Genomic DNA, 17,172 nt, shown 5'->3' on the forward strand with positions numbered 1-17,172 from the left:
TGGCTTAGCGGTAACCAGTCTTGTTGTGGTGGTGAGCCAAAGTAAACAGACTCAACGTGGGCACAAAGCATTCTCACCAACACATGGTTAACACAGACAATTAGGAGTAAGCAGGGACCGAAATTGACTGGACGATTTGTGATGCTAGTCGAGTAACACACAAAACATTCTGCCAAATTCAGACTCCGCTTCATGCAGAATGCGTCAAAGACCTCACCAGAAACTTTACAAATCTAAATGTTACAAAGGCAAAAGTCTGATGGGAGGAAACATAGGTTATCACCAACCTCAACATACATACAAGGAAAATCAAGCTCAAACCAATGCTGATGTGTGGGAACAGCCTAAGGCCACTACTCCAATTAGTTAAACAGGCCTCAGTACAGGCTTGATCAACACGTGATCAGCAGTCAATAACCAGAGCACAATCCTGGACAAAATCCTTGAATTACTAACTCTGAGAATAGGCTTATGGAGAATTATCTTGCCAACCTACACGTTGTGCTTTGTTTTGAAGAAAATCCTCAGTTGCCTTGGGAAAGTTGTGTCACTATGCACTATACATTTTTTTTTTTTTCTGGGCAGTCTTAGATTTTACCTCCAGTGAAACCCACAGGTTGCAAGTGGGATGGATGAGCTTGCAATTTAATCAACAGAGATAGGAAGAGTAAAGGAAAACTGCAGAGTACCTCAATACTGAAAGAGAGTGGTTCACTGTTATCCATCCCAGGGTATAAGGTGACTGCACTCTAGGGACCTAGGCATTTAAAATACCTTGTCCTTGATAAAATATGGAACACTAATTTTTACTATTCTGATCGCCTTAAAAACGGATACTGTTAGGTATACCTTAGAATATTCAGTCTTCTGTCGAGAGAGACTATAAACCACTGAACCTCTGGAACAGAGCAACACAAAGGGCCCATGTCCTTGTCCTAAAATCAACTCAGAAATGTTTTCTGCATATTCGATAAAACCGGATTTTGGGAAAAACCTGCTGGAAAGTAACACCACATGCATGTCTTCAAACTGCCAAAACAAAGGCTGCCTCTCAACCAAGCAGCCTGGTGGCAATGGATGCATATGTTTAGGTGTAGGGCACTCGCTGCTAAGATGAGACTACTGACTGAGGTGGTTATGAACATGCCAAGGAAAGACATTCTGCTAACGAATAACCAGCACTGTACAGAGGATCTTTGAGGTATTTTTCGTAGCATCACTACTCCACTTCGATAGCTTATGACCGCAGTGGTCACCAAGTTGGACGCTCCAAATGAACAAAGACTGAGCCATTTTTTCTTGCAGTATAGCATCAATTAAGTTTCAGTATTCCTTTTACTTACTCATCACTTCTAGATGCATTTGTCAAATAAAACAAGCATCATCGGGCCTCAGGTACCACACTTCACCAACAGGACTCCAAAAAGGAATAGGGTACCTGAGAATGCAGCAGGGTTTGGACCCACAAGTTTTCAGTAGAAGCATTGGGAAAAATAAGGAAGTCAAATGCTGAAAAATGCTAGGAACAATTTGGGCAGCTCTGAAACAAAGTATGTGTGGTATTCAGAACAAAAAAGGCAAAGTGTCACTTCAGGGACTACGCTTCAAGTTTCCTACAGCATTGTGTCATGCCTAGTTTGAAGCATTCAAAGTTCCTTGGTCCAGTCCAGCACATGGGGATGTTGGAATAGGAATTTAAATGATTAAATACCAATTATAAGCAGACCGTGAAAGAAAACATAATATCACAAACATCTGCAATTAAGAAAACAAAAATCAATTTGATTTTGATATTAAATATAACTATTGTCCGATTTAGGAAACTTACATTAACTATTTAACCCGAATGGCAAAAATTAATACAGACTAGATCAAGATCTACACAAGCACAGCGTTCAGCTTGTAGCATGGTGAAGTCTAGGAATTTGAACAACCGCAGAAATTCAGTTGGTGGAAATCAATGTAGTCTGTAAAATTACTCGGATCCATCGACTGACTCAGTGTAGAAAGAATGGACAAAATCCCTCACATAATTTCTTCATGTTTCAGTAATTAACCATAGACCAAATCGTTGCCCATTTTCTGCCTGATGGACTACGCTAAACATGAAAAGGCTCACCGGGCTATCCTGTATATAATCTGGTATATAAATCATACTTACCCTCTAAAAAATTATTTACATTTTTATATCTCACTGAAAAACAGAGGACGGGCCTTTAAAATCAATTTTATCTTTTGTGTGCAATGAACTTAAGGATGCATTCATGAACATGCAATAGTAGATTATGCGGTCCCATGGTGTTAATATGAAGCTAGTTGGAATCACAACACATTAACTACATTAAGAAGTGCCTAATAACTCCTACAGTCCTTCCTGGGGTTTGCCATTGATGGTGTGGTCTGTATTTTCTGTGATGTTTCCATGCTCAGTCCGCGGATTGACTTTAGAAAAGACTGAATTACATCTCTGGAAAACTGTCTTCCTGAGCCTAGTTTTGAAGGGCTTTTCAATTCATCATAACTTTCTTCTGTTGCAGAAGCAGTATTTTCAAGTGAATATAAAGTGCCTGATTTAGATATTGGATAACGAGATACTCTGTCACAACGGGGACGGATATGCCATCCACCAATATCTAAATCCCATAGGATATAATGGGATTTAGATATTGGTGGACGGGATATCCATCAATGTTGTGACGGAGTAACTTGTCTTCTGTCAGTATCTAAATCAGGCCCAAAGAATTGTCCCTAAAGCACCAAGAGACTCCATAAGAGTCTAAAGGCTAATCAAGTAACCTTATTATTAATAATATGGATCGCATTTTTGTATCTCAATTCCTGAGTAGGGTACATTTTGTCTAAAATGTATTAGTCTAAACCCTGCCTCCTACTTTTCTTGGGTAGATCCGTTATTCAACAGAAACTCTTTTCCATTAAAAGCCTTCGCTTTTTGTAGTCAAAAAGATGAAAAGAATCGAACAGTTGGAGATGTACAACTGACAAAAAGCTACCTACCGGTAACAGTGTTTCTCATGCGTGGTCTTTTTCATAGACTAAAATAAACATTCGTCATCAGGATGGGAAACAGTCTGTGCCTAAACATCTATCAGTCTTAAAACAGTAAAGTAAAACCCATCTATTAGAGCCTGCTCCCAGCAAATGCTATGTCGGAATCCTGCAGCACCAACCACTATTTTAACTGCAGTTATAAGGGACGTTTCAGCTCCACAATTAAATCGTTCATAGGTTTACCTGCTTTAAATGAAAGTACAAAGCAGTGGCACGTGCGCCTTGTGAGACTTCAACAAAAGAACACACTTACACATCCTGGTCATCTGCATCCAAGACCTAGCATCGATATCAAGGCAGAAATGTTTTGTAAAATGTTGCTGCATTTTTCAATTTGCTGCTCTGTAAACGATCTGAGACATTTGCTTACAAAAACTCAGTCACCACTATTTCTCAGATCAAATGTGCTGCAACTCTCATTTGTCTGAATCATAACGGGGTGGAGGTGAGGGGGCACAATGGAGGGAGGGGGTGCTTTAAGGGAGACCAACAACACAGAGGATGGAGTGCGAGAGAGAGCAACAATAAAGACAGCAAGTGGGGTGGGAGTGTAGCAGGAGGGGGAGTAACATACAGCTGGAGGGGTCAAGCAACAATAGACAGTGTGAGGAGGCAAGAAACAACGTGGGCAGCAGGAGAGGACAAGCAACAACAGGGTCAGACGAAGGCGACAAACAACAACAGGGACAACAAGAGGGGACAAGCAACAACAGGGACAGCAGGAGGGGCAAGCAACAACTCTCACAGCAGGGGAGCAAGTAACACAAAGGAAGAATCCACACTAAGGAGGGGGAGGGTGCTGTCCTGAAACAGAGGACAAGTACACCAGGGAGTCTGCTGGTAAAGAAACAAGCTCTAGTCAGAACAAAAAAAAAGCTTGCGCAGATTAAGGGAGCACCAACAGAGCACAAGTATTTGGGTCATGCTCCAGGCGAGGGACAAACAAGAAGAGAAAGTGAATGCTGCCCACATTAACTTATGAAAAGCAAATGACAGTGGCAGTGAAGCCCACAAATGGTAAGCAATGTACTACTATTAAGCACTCTTTCAAGTGAGACCTAAAAAAGTTACTTACCTGTAACTTAGTTTTCCAGCGCTGGTACGCTTGATTCATTCCCCGTTGTCAAACTAAGAGTCCAAAAGTAACCTTACAAAGCACAGTATGTCTGAAAGGCCTCAAAACAAGGCCACTTTAAGTTACCCTCTCACGACCTTGGAAAAGATCAGCATTTCAGTCAGTGAGGGTAGAGTGCCTCATCCCTCCCAAAGGTCATCCCACATCAGATATCTATCAGAAGCGTTAAAGTCCTTTGTATCATTCAGATTGATTTCCGGTGAGCCTCTACTTAGGGAGGAAGAAGGAACATATGTGAATCCATGAAAGATACCAACACTGGAGAACTGTAGTTACAGCTAAATACCTTTAATTTCCTCCAGCACTGGATCTTTCATAGATTCATATGCTTCAATCAGGGCAGCATGCAGTATGATTATATATATATATATATATATATATATATATATATCAGTCACCACTAGGTAGTGTAAGGACCTAGTTTCCATAGGTGGTGCGTTTTTTGTATGCCTATAATTTTAGCGCCGCCTGACGGATCTTCATGAAATTCTCAAAACTTATATTTTGGCCAGTTCAGCTGCTGTCATGAGAGTTTCAGGGTGATCAGTCAAGTGGGGGATGAGAGAAAGGGGGGCATCCCAAAACACGTTTTCTCCATTCAATTTTCCTATAGGGTCTTCAGACCCGCCTACAGCCCAAACCGCTGAACGTAATTACACCAAATTTGACAGGAAGTTAGTTCTTAGTTCCCAAATTGTGCTTTTTTGTGATTTGGTGTAAATCCATTCAATAGTTTGAGATATCAGAGTTTAAAAAAATAGTTATCTAGGGCAGCAGATTTGGGGGTGTGGGGGAAGCAAGGCCCTGACTGGCTGGACACAGTCTCACAGAAAAGTTGTGGCTGCCATTTTGTTTGTCACACCGGCCTGGGGTGTGAAAAGAGGAGTGAAAAAACACAAGGGTTCAGGATACATGCATCCTGACCCTATAGGACACACAGGTTCCTTAGGGACCAGGGCAAAAAATTGCCCAATTTTTGTTTTTGTCCAATCCACGGATCCACTGGTGGATTTCCCAAATCCACTGGTAGATCTGCAAATCCAGCAAAAAGCGGAAGTAAAAAAATAAAATAACACCCACTAAATCTAAACTCATTCTGCGCAGTGCCAAGGGCCGTGCCCAGCTTGGGTTTGGGTGCATGTAGGAGGGTTGACTGCCAGGCCTGGCGCCCACCCCGCTGTGCATGGCCAAAGGCAGTGAGCATAACTGCTTATATTTACGTCTGTGCTTGTCAAAAAAAATCAAAATCGTAAGAATTCACTTAAAAAAAAAAAAAAAAAAAAGGTTTAAGGGACGTTAGTTAGGTTCTGAATTTCCTTGCACAAAACCATAGAAACTCAAAGTTATAGTTGTGGTTAACTCAAGTAACTAACTCGCACCCTAAGGTAATTATAACTTGCGCCCTTGCCATGCACAGCTAACTACTCCACATATTATATTACATCAATGATGACACCTTCTATGGCATCATTGATATTTATACTGCAACATTTGCAATAAAATTATTGATGTGAAAACTGTGCTTCGGCTGTCCCGTTAGCCGGCCATCTGAATGCCACTGATTTTCCGGTTTACTGTAAGCTTGTCGAATTACCTATGGCATCGCAGACTGCCAGAAGATTATCTTTTTAAAAGAATTGGGGTTGGGTGGGGGAATAGACAAACTCATGCAACACCATTAGCCACATGCATGTGACTCTGTTCAGTAGAGTTTGGCATTCTGAGAAAATTGGAAAATACACTACTGACAATAAGAGGATAAGCAACAAAATATTTTTAATACTTGAAGAAATAGTGGAAACAGCCCTTTGTGCTCCGAGATTCTGCTCAGAAGTGGCAACATGAACTGAGAGACCAATTGTTTCTGTGCTATAACCTGGGACGGAGGACCTCTTGGGTGCCTATTTATTTGAATCTGTATGCCTGCAAAACAGACTCCTGAATTGTACTTCTAAAATGAAAAAAAAAAAAAAAAAAAGAATTCCGTCGGCACTGCTGCTCCTTTCACACTTAACTTTTCCAATGGGTTTCTCAAAAAAAGTGTAGGTTTCCATTAAAAGATAATAAGAAATGTTATTTGAAAATAGTCATTGCAAGTGTAATATCTGTAACTACGGTAAGAGCTAAAAGCAAAAACAAAGAAAAACAGCTGACAATATTTATTGGAGCAGAACTCAAATTGAGGACTTCTTACCTTAACATGCAATAAATCTAGCATATCAAAACAGTGAATTAAAATTATATCTCCAAAACCAAACTCAAAATCAACATATCTGCAATACATACATTTCTCCTAAATGTTCCAATATACAAATAAGCCAACGACAAGGCAGTCACGACCCACTAAGCAGGAAAGTGTGGAGTTACAACAATGAACTAGCCCAGTATAAATTAGGTGGAAACTGAGGTAGGAACTTAAAACAGATCATCATTTTTATATGGAAAGATTTAGGTATAGTAGGTATTTTGAATGTACCTTCTCTTTACTGTAAATTGTGCTTGAATTGTCTTGGTATCTCCTTCACCATTGTTTTGCTGTCCTAATTTATAACTTGTTTTTTGACTTAATGGGATGGCTACTTAGTTGTTGCAATCCAATATATTTTTGATTCACTACACGCTTGCATATAAAATACTGAATGTTATCTAGGGCTATAACAGTAATTGACCTTTGTAGAAGTGTCCTGCAATATTCAAACTGTGTGACTTATGGTCCTTTGCAACTGTAAATATGTTATGCACATTTATGGGCAAAATGTAAATAAAACAACAAGTAGAACCAGACTGGATTCATTATGGGTGGGTAGCCTGCAAACAGATTCTAGCCTCTCTCTTATTTGAATCGTGGCGAATCTGTGAGGTGTGTCAGAGTCTGAATCATTCACCATAGACATGTATAAGCACTCAATAGTACATAAACAAGATAACGTGCTAGGGTCAAAGTGAGGTAACAAAATGCAATGCTACAGTGAAAGTCTTTAAAACAAAACCTTACACATCAATATATTCTTACAGTGAGGTAGTGACAAGAAGAATCCTGCTTTGAATTCAGTAGCTAACCATAGCAATCTGTTGCTACCAACACCCTTAAGTAATCCTTGGAAGTTTACCATGACGTGTGGCACTGAGCCAACTGAGTGCAGAAGTCACTGTGCCACTTATCCATCACTTTCAGAACAGCACAAAAGGGGACCATAGTTTGAGGACTGGGAGTGAGCAGGCTATAACTCATTGAGATTGAACAGGAGGAAAGAAAATAGACTATTCAGCCCGCGTGTTGCCCTTTTCTACTCTCAGGGTGTATTTATGATCACTTTAACACCACTTTATTCATGAAAGTTGAGCTGTATGCTGACAGTGGCCAGCTGGATGGAAGATAACTGTCTGAAACTTAACTCCAGTAGTACTGAAATCTTGCTGTTTGGAATGGACACCCAATTCTGGGGAGATCATTGGTGGCTGGAAAGCCTAAAGTCCCTTCTCTCACCTATACCATTGAAAAAAATAACTGAGTATATGGTTGACCGATTCCCTCAGCTTTGAAACCCTAAGTACTCTTGGTGGCACTTGTTTTGGCTTTCTGAGAGGACTTTAAACCTTTGTCAGTTTCTTCCACCCTCACATCCAACAGTTATATGACAGACACTTATCCTGTCCCGCCTGGACTACTGCAATATCCTGTATCTAGGTGACAATAAATCGATTTAAACAAGGCTGCAGTTGGTCCAATAGGCTACGGCCAGATTACTGTTCTCCTTCCCTATGTCTTGTCGCTCCTCTGGACTCCTTCAGAAGCTCCACTAGCTGCATATTGAGAAGTGTGCCCAATTTAAAGTTCGTAGTATTGCTCACAAGATTATGAATACTTTGGGTGCTCCCTTCCTTTCTGATCTTAGGCAACCCTAACTTCCAAACAGATCACTTCACTCAGCCAAGTTAAACCTGGGGATGATCCCTCAGTTCAAAAGGAATAGATTAGGAGGACCCTCTTTTTGAAAATGTGATCACGATGAGTGGCCGTCAATGTTCACAAAGTGTACTTATTAATGGTTCATTAATATGAAATGTTCAGCAAATGTTAGATTAATATTAAGGGTTATGCATTATGTATTAGCTTTATTAATTGTAGGCCTTAACTTAGAAGAGGTATTGGCCTAGTTGTCAGGTCTCATGTCAAGCTGTATTTCTTAACGTTTAATAAAATGGCTGTTCAAAAAGTTAAACTGTGAATTTCCATTGTAGTGTCTAAATGTGCTTGTAGCTAAAAGTCTTTCTCATGAGAACATATTGCTAGAAGATGCTGTTCTTGCTAAATGTAACAGTATGAGTGTAATTTGTATAAAACTGACTTTCTCAGGAGGAGAACAATGGAGACACTGACTGGAGTATAAGCTGCAACAATATTGATATCGGGTGAGCCGGATGATGAGGACATTGCAAGAGAAGCTAATCAGCGACATGTGAACGGAGTAGTGGTAGAAATAATTGATTTGATGTTTTAGTTTTATTGGACAAAGTGTGAACATGCGATCCCTTGACCATTCGGGACTTGGGAAATAGTTGTAGGGAATTTAACTTAACAGGACTGCACTGAGGGAAGACCGCCTATTGCCTATTTTCTTGCTGGTCGAAAGGTCAATAATTTCTTGCACGTCTTGACGAGAGACGTGCTTAACTTTACTACTTAAAGACTTTGCCTTTTCTGAACGTTGATGCTGAATCCTGATGCATTGCTGACCGACTGATGTCCTGATGACAAAGTCTATCTTAGCTTGCCGATCCAATTGAGGAGCGGTATTCTTGTACCCATGTGTTTGTTCTGCCTATCTGCTTTTTCTTTCTAGGTACCAACCGCACTGTTTTGATAGGGCCATAGTTAGATATTTTCCAAATCTGTGTTTACTAAATTGTTTTGCATGAAGCCCAACATGCTGATGGTAATCTGGTGTTAGTTAAGGATTCTCACTAATGAAAGTCTGCAATAGGGAATAACGTTGATGTATTTCTTTGCTGAATCTAAATGCATGTGATATCATTCGCACAATTGTTGCTATTAATTTGGACTTTAACCTTAGAATGTGTAATAGTTCAAGCTTTGATTAGATTGCATTTCTTTCGCGGGTTTGGACAGCCAGTGTGGTTTCTGTATGTTTATCATTTGATTTTGAGATTAATTTACGCGACTTTAGCATTGTTAATATAGGGAAATTAATATTCCAACTTTTACTAAAGGTGTGGTATTCATGACTGAATGGTCATGGTGTGTGACAATTACTGACTCCAACTGATTACTAATGTCATTGATTCTCACTGATTATTGATGTATTGATTAATTACTAATTATTGATCTGCATGTACTGAAGTAGTGGTGGGAACATCTTAATTGTGAGTCAAAAGGTTCATCGACCTACTTGCGCCCCTTGTAAGTTTACTTATTAAGGTCAGACACACTAACAGTATCTAAAATGACAGTTAACTCATATCCAGCAATTTCTACTAGCAAGAATATTGAGCCTGATCTTTTATCTATTTCTGATATACATAATTCGATTAAGGTTCAATATATTGCATGTTTTCGTAACATTCAGAGAAAGGGCTATGGAAGAAACTGCCCTTGTGACAATCATTCTTCACCATCAGCAATGCACTTTATTATGTTCTGTCCTTACTATTTAGTAACTAGGAAATAGTTTATGTTACTTTAATTTGTCTTTTAAATTCAGACAGTGAAGGCCATTGTATTATTTTCTACAGCAACTTTCTACTGGTTTCATCTCTTTTTTACTTGTTAAATGTAGTCAGAATAATGACTTTATTATAATGATTTATTATAATATTAGAATGAACAAGCCTTAAAGTACTGACATTTTGTGCAAAGATGTTGCATAGTTCTAACATATTATGGAAACTGTTTAAATGATTGTACTTTGTGGTATGTTTCATGGCCTTTGGCCACAAAGATTATTTGACTGACTGAGGCAATGTGTGCCATATGTATTTGTCAAAGAGGGTCTGGTCTAATAATTAACCGAATAATCTTTCTAAAAACCTTGTCCAATTTATTCTCCCTTTCTACTGATGCATGGTCTTCATTTTAAGTCTCAATGGTAATTCCTCCCCCAGTATATATGTGATATCAGTTTGACAAGTTATCTCTATTGAAGTGATATGATGCTGGGTTTGGTTTCTACTAGGGTGAAACAAAATCAGCAGACAGGACCCAAGGAGCCAAGAATTGCCTCAAGGCTCACTCACAAAACTGAACAGAACATTTCCATAGTCATTTCTGAATGCTATTTCTTGCACAGAAAGTTGCCAATTACACTAGAGCAAGCAATTTTACAGAGTGTCTTCTAAATGCAAGGTCATGCAGCATGCCATGCAGGTCATCATTACAAGTTTATCACACAGTAAACAAATGCTGCCACCATTAAAAAAGAAAGCCAGTAATTATGAAGTTATATTTTACATGAAGAAACTAAAATGGTAGGGAACTACATTCTACTCACATACAACAGGGATCCACTCTGTAGTTAAAAATGACATTAAAACAAAAAGTCATAGGTTAATGGTTATATTTAAAATGTACATACTATTAAATTCAACTTTAGGATTAGAAAAATTCTCAAAATATAAGTATAGATGGCAGAACTAACAACAGTTCATCAACCTGTTTCACAAACCATTACTTACTGAGATATCCCACCTCCCCATTTAGCCAACATGATCCATACTAAAATAAAATTGGCGTCCTACACACCAAGTTCTTCCCTACATTGCCCCTTCACTAAATTGGGCAAAAATAGGGAGAACACCCACAACATTTCGTGTTTCTCTGGCCTACCCCCTGAAGACAAACACTTTAGTCTCACTGGTTCAGGTTTGCTGATTCAGTGCTTTGAGAACTGCAGGAACTTGAGGAGTTGCCAGGCATTCTGGAGGAAGTTCCAGGCCTTATTCATTGTCCCCCCTGTAAGCACTGCAGTGTGTTACACATGCCACCAGTAGTGGTTTGACAATATGTAGATAAATCCCTTTTCTTACATTTAGTTGGGAGGGACAAGACCTTCAAAGTCTTTGCTTCCCTAAATCCCTTCGGGATGACAGGCTGCTACAGCCAGCCCTTTTGCTTCTGGTAGGTGCAAGTGGAAAGAGTTGCCCAGTGCTGGTGTTCTGAGGGAAGCCACATAGATCTTCTGGTGTTGTGTCTGATCATGCCTCTTACTGCCACCATACGCTGGCTCCTGTGCTCTGGATGGCAGTAAGAAAGATGCTTTCCGTATGAGTACCACTGGGGATTGTCATGTAACACTCTCAGCTATCATGACTCTCCTTGTGCAGTCCTGTTCATGCAAGTGGGCACATGCTGCAACTTAGTGGCGACATGGTTTCAAATTCTCATCTTGAACTAATGTGTTAATGGCTTAACTAATGTATCAGAACAGCTTTGAATGTGAGAAAAGTATACCTTTTAAACTGCCTCCATTCTACACTTCACCTCTGAGCAATGAGTGACAAAAATGGCAGTCGCCAGTAGTTAGTTATAGTTAGGACCTAACTACAACTAACTACTGACGACCACCATTTTATTCCCACTCATTGCTCAGAGGTGAAATGTAGAATACAAAGAGTTTTTTGGCACCATTTGATAAATATTCACGAAATTTTCCAAAAACAAATTGCCCCGGTTTTTCTTGTTGAACACGGAAAGTTTTGGGGTAATCCATCAAGCAGGGGCAGAGAAAAGAGGGAGGAGGGGCAGATAAAAGAGGGAGGGGGGTGTCAAAGCTGAGATTCCTATGTTACTTCCCATAGGACCTTTGAATACTAAAGCCCGAACCACTGGAATGAATTACACCAAATTTGTCAGAAAGTTAGCTTTCGATACGCTAAATGTGCTTTCCCTTATTTGTTGTAAATCCGTTCAGTAGTTTTAGAGATATTAAAGGGAAAATAAATTTGTATATCTAGAGATGTAGATCCTTTGCGATGTATTTGCAAATAATGACGAGCAGGTGCAGGGAAATGCACAGCTCTAATTGGCAGCCAGCACATCAAACCAGGAAGTGTTGTCCGTAATCTTGGGACTCTGCTTCATCAGAATCCCAATAAAATATGTGAAAGAAACGAAAAGGGGCCACGCTAGGGACACTCTGATCCTTAGCTCTGGTAGTGGGGCCCAGGGCCCAAAAGGAAAAAAAAAAAAATATCTGCAAAATTGCAGCAAAAAATATATTGAAAATATAATAATAATATTAAGCACAATCTCCCATGCTTGTTTCTTTGAGACCATTGGATGGGGGAGGTCCTGGAGGAATTTATATTTTTAGTTCAGGGGGCCACCGCAGCCCTGTGTACCACCACCTCCGCAGGGATTTAAATGAATATAACACAGAGGGAGTGAGGGGGATGGGGGGCCTCACCTGGCCCCCTCACATCCCTGGGGACCGCCACCTTCCCGGGGCATTGCTCAGATTGTTCGGGGTGCATGCTTTAGCAGCTCCCTCTGTGTGCCAGCAATGTCTGCTCCAAATGGAGGTGGCAAGCCAGATGGAACCACAGGGGCCTTTGGGCTACCCCTGTGCTCCCCAAAATTGTCACTGGGAGCCCTAAGGGTCACCCAGGTCTCATGGCCGGGCCTCAGGGGATGGAGTCCACGGGACGGAGATCGGCCCTGGACAGGTTTTGCACCATCTCCACCCCCCAATGTTTAGACTGGGCCTCGGGGCATGGGATACTCAGGGCCAGATCAGCCCTGGAAGGTTGTGGGGGGGTTGGAGGTTTTAGGGGTTGGGTTGTTATAGGGGCTGGATGGAGGGCCGGGCCACAGGCAGTGCGCAGTGGTTGTTGGATTAACGTATAGTGAAGAAAATTACTTTACGTTTAAAAAAAATATGTAAAAAAAATCACTGAAACATAAACAAATGTTACAAGGACGTTATAGTTAGGAAACAGAATTTCAAAATAAAAAAAAACACAAATTCACTTAAAATACCAAAGGTTACAGAGACATTATAGTTAAGCTCACATTTTAAATATACAAAACAATAGAAATTCACCTGTTATAGAGTTCGCTCAAGTAACAATAACTCAGGCCATCACCATGCACTACTAATTACCCCAATAAAGTATGGCACTCATGCCATCTTTGATAACATCACTGATAATATCAATGTAATATCCGTAGCAACATTTTTGACAAAAAAAGAAAAAAACTGCATGGCAGGGGCGCGAGTTATAGTTACCTTAGAGCACGAGTTAGTTACCTGAGATAACTAACTATAACAGGTGAATTTCTGCAGTTTTGTACGTTTAAAATGTGAGCCTAACTATAACGTCCTTGTAACCTTTGTTTTTTTAAGTAAATTTCTCTGGGTTTTTTTAAATTCTATTTTCTAACTATAACGTCCCTGAGACTTTTTTTTTTTTTTTAAATATATATATATATATTATATCGAGAGAGAGAGAAACAAAGGTTAACAATGTTATAAACTAAAAGAAAAACTATACCTCATAGTGCGGTCATCAGTGATAGTAACAATGATGTCACAGAACATGTCACGAGTGAGGGAATATGTGCGTTATACCTTCTTGAAACATCCTTAACTATATAACTGGTGAAAAAAAATACCTATTTTCATTGTTTTTAGTTTAAAATGTTACATTTAAACTGACATTTTTACCTATAACATTAGTTTTAACATTCGTTTTTTTCTTGAGTGTTTGAGTTTAGTTTAATGTAAAGTCAGATATTATTACCATAAACAACTATGTCACTTTAACCTTAGCTTTTTTCACTGAATGTCTAGTGTTTTTTTTTTTTTTTTTAACATAAAGTAATATTTTTTACTATAACTACCTATGCAAACGGCTTCACCTATGGCTAAAGGGTATGCATGGTACTGGGGTTGGAAAGAGACCCTGCTCCCAACCACAGGGAGCTAACCCCGCCGACACACACAGCCTCCAGCAGTGCACAGCGTAGGTCTCCTCATGTTGCGCCCAGTCAATTAGATTGTATGCTCCCACTGCAGTCTCTTGCTTCTGCAAGACGGCCCACAGGGGGAAAAAGGTCCCCTTGGCCAATCAAATTGCTGTATTATTTAAAGTTGCATGCTTGTGGGGCTTCCATGAACCCAACTGTCCAGGTATGCAAACATTTTGAACTAATTTTCATAAAAAAGAAAGCTTTCTGCACAATGATCTGGCTCTCTGCCAAAATTGGTGTTACTCCGTTCAGTCATTTAGACGCTGTTCAAAGATCCCTATGAAAACTGCATGGGGAAATTGTGTTTTGGCACCCCACTCCTTTCTTTATTGGCCCGCGGTTGATGGATCACCCCGAAACTTCCAAACAGGGAGCAGAGTGATCTTAATTACAGATGGGATGAATCGTCTCCATAGCACTTTATAAGTAATATTTGACTTGAGTGGGAAAGCAGGGTCACCTTGCACACGAAGTTTCCGTAGACTGAATAGTTTCCATAGACTGAATAGTTTCCAACTGATTTTTGTTTTGTTTTTTTAGCATTCGGTATCATAGTTGCCCGCATACCTATCCAGATGATGTGTAAATTCCTGCTATTACAGATTTATGGCTTGATTAATTACAGAGGGAGGAATATCAATTTATAATATCCAGTTCATTTCTGGTAGATATAAGATAGATGACTAGGCTATTGATGTTAAGTTTTTTTTTAGGGGCAGGTATATGTAGTAACCTAAGAGATTATACCCCCAAATTTGGGATTATTGATGGCTGTTCCTCTGAATTTTTTTTAGTGATGTGATACATTTTTCAACTGATGGCAAAGAAGTGTGTATACAATTACTTTGTCTACCTATATGTGCCAACTTAACAGATGGCATGCTCCCAATTATTCTAGCACTTGTTCCTCTTATTGTAACAACTACCCAAGAGGTGTCAGAAGTGTACACCCTGAACCTAAAGAACTAAAAACATTTATGGATACACCACACTGAGAGGTCCCACTCCACACTGGTTGCTTTTCAATAACACAACATTACATGATACCTGAATTAGTATCTGAATACTGATTAGACCACTGGATAATATAAAGCTCCCTTTTGTCTTCTAGTATCGTAGAATACAAAATCAGTGGTCTTTATCCTGAACTGACAGTTGGGTCGAAACTTCAACGTGGATCTTCAATTGTAATAAGGTTAATCCTACAATGGGAGAGCTATTTAAACTTTGTCTTTCCATTGTTTCTAACCACATTTGCACTGGATGATCGGGATGTGTTTCTATAGCAACGTATAAATAATTCACCACTATGAGCACTGTACTATCTGCACTTTTTGATGTATTTTTATGTCAATACACACTAGCTATTTATTGAACATACTGGCCTTGTACATCTATTCTTCTTACAATGGATGCGACTTAAAAGTTAGACCATTTATACAGGTACAATCTGGTAATCTTTTTTTACTCTGAATTAAAGACTAGACACTTATGTACAGTACAAATTAGTTACCCTAATCTAGGTTGGGTGTAAAGGTTTTAGTTCATGTGTACTAATATTAGTTTTAAGAATCCAAAGAATACCCAGTTTTTTAAAGATCAAGTTAAAGCACAAGATCCTCTGCACACATCACACAAGAACCAATGTCAGAAAGGCTTGCATTTTCAAGCAGGAAAGTATAAATTCAATCAATCCATTTGTTCCAGATACCAGAAAACTTGTCCTTCTCCTGAACCTAAGAAACGATCCGGACTATGCCAGGATCCAGGTAGGGGATCAACTCATCTTTTCATCAAGTTGATCAAGAAATTGTGTCAGATAATTAGGTACTAAAAATGATAAGTAGAAGGTTACTCTATGGAAGGACATTCCTCTAGACACTGACCCAATTACTAAGTTCAACTCGTGATCCAATCTAGCACAGACCACGGACACACGATATGGCAGATCTACTGATCAAAAAAAAAGCAATCCAATATGTTGCAAAATCATAGGAGGGAAAAGTTTTCATTTGCAGTGCCTTCTCGGTGCTAATGTCTTGGGGGACTTCAGACTGACACTAAATCCAAGAGACAGCCTTTTAAGATCAGCGCTAGGTGATCTCACTAGTGCTCCAAGCAGACTGGATGACTGTGTTGGATCTCCAAGACACCTACTGTTGCATCCTGATATTTCCACCTCATCAAAGAATTCTGAGATTCTGTGTGGAGGGCCAACATTGCCAATTCCTAATGCTCTCCTTCAATTTTATGTCCTCACTAAGTGTTTTTACGAAGGTCTTAGTGGGGGAGGGGGTGTCGCGAGAGAGAGAGAGAGAGAGAGAGAGAGAGAGAGAGAAATAAGACTGTTTCAGCTAGGGAATGGCTCTGTATTAAAGGGCATATGTCAAATCCTTCTGTTAAATGGGTTTTTTGTCCACCTCAGGGAAGCATCTGAAGTATTCTACAAAATCTATTATGTCGCTCGTCCGATCTCTTTTTTAAGCTGTATGTGTGTCTTTGTGGTACCTTTGGATCATCTCCAGTCAGGTCTGCAAGTTTGGCGCTTTCTACCACATAGCAAACCCATCCTCTTAGAACCTGGAAGGTCTAATACTAGTGATAAGCAATGAATGAGGGGAATTTCGTCTCTGGATGATTTAAGAAAACCTCAGAGGAGGAATTTCTTTGTCTCCTTCCCTACCATTACACCTGACCACAGATGCGAGTATGACGAAGAAGAGGCTACATTAGAACATCAGAGAGTTCAGGGAAAGTGGCTTCCGGTGAGAGGTCTCATTCATCAAACTGGAAGGAGATGGGGGTGGTCTATTATACTTCTCTTCACTTTTCCCATCTCCTACAGAATTAGGTAATTCTGGGAGGACTGACAGTAAGGTATCATAATTGTACCAAGCACTCAGGCATTGGTCCCCATTCTTTAGAGGCCTCAACTATCCAGATAATAGGTGGGGCAGAGGCTCATCCAATGTCCTTTTCT

General features: G+C 39.8%; 1 protein-coding gene across 4 annotated transcripts in view; it reads right to left on the reverse strand.

Moving 5' to 3' along the window:
• Nucleotides 1-17,172, reverse strand: part of MYH10 (myosin heavy chain 10) — a 955,741-nt gene that overhangs the window by 732,121 nt on the left and 206,448 nt on the right. For all 4 annotated transcript variants that reach the window (XM_069200300.1, XM_069200299.1, XM_069200302.1 and 1 more), the window contains exon 7: nt 10,714-10,731. In XM_069200300.1, coding sequence (XP_069056401.1) covers nt 10,714-10,731 — 18 coding nt within the window. The remainder of the gene's footprint in view (nt 1-10,713; nt 10,732-17,172) is intronic.

The sequence above is a fragment of the Pleurodeles waltl genome, chromosome 7 (genome assembly GCF_031143425.1).
Source record: "Pleurodeles waltl isolate 20211129_DDA chromosome 7, aPleWal1.hap1.20221129, whole genome shotgun sequence".
Lineage (NCBI taxonomy): Eukaryota > Metazoa > Chordata > Amphibia > Caudata > Salamandridae > Pleurodeles > Pleurodeles waltl.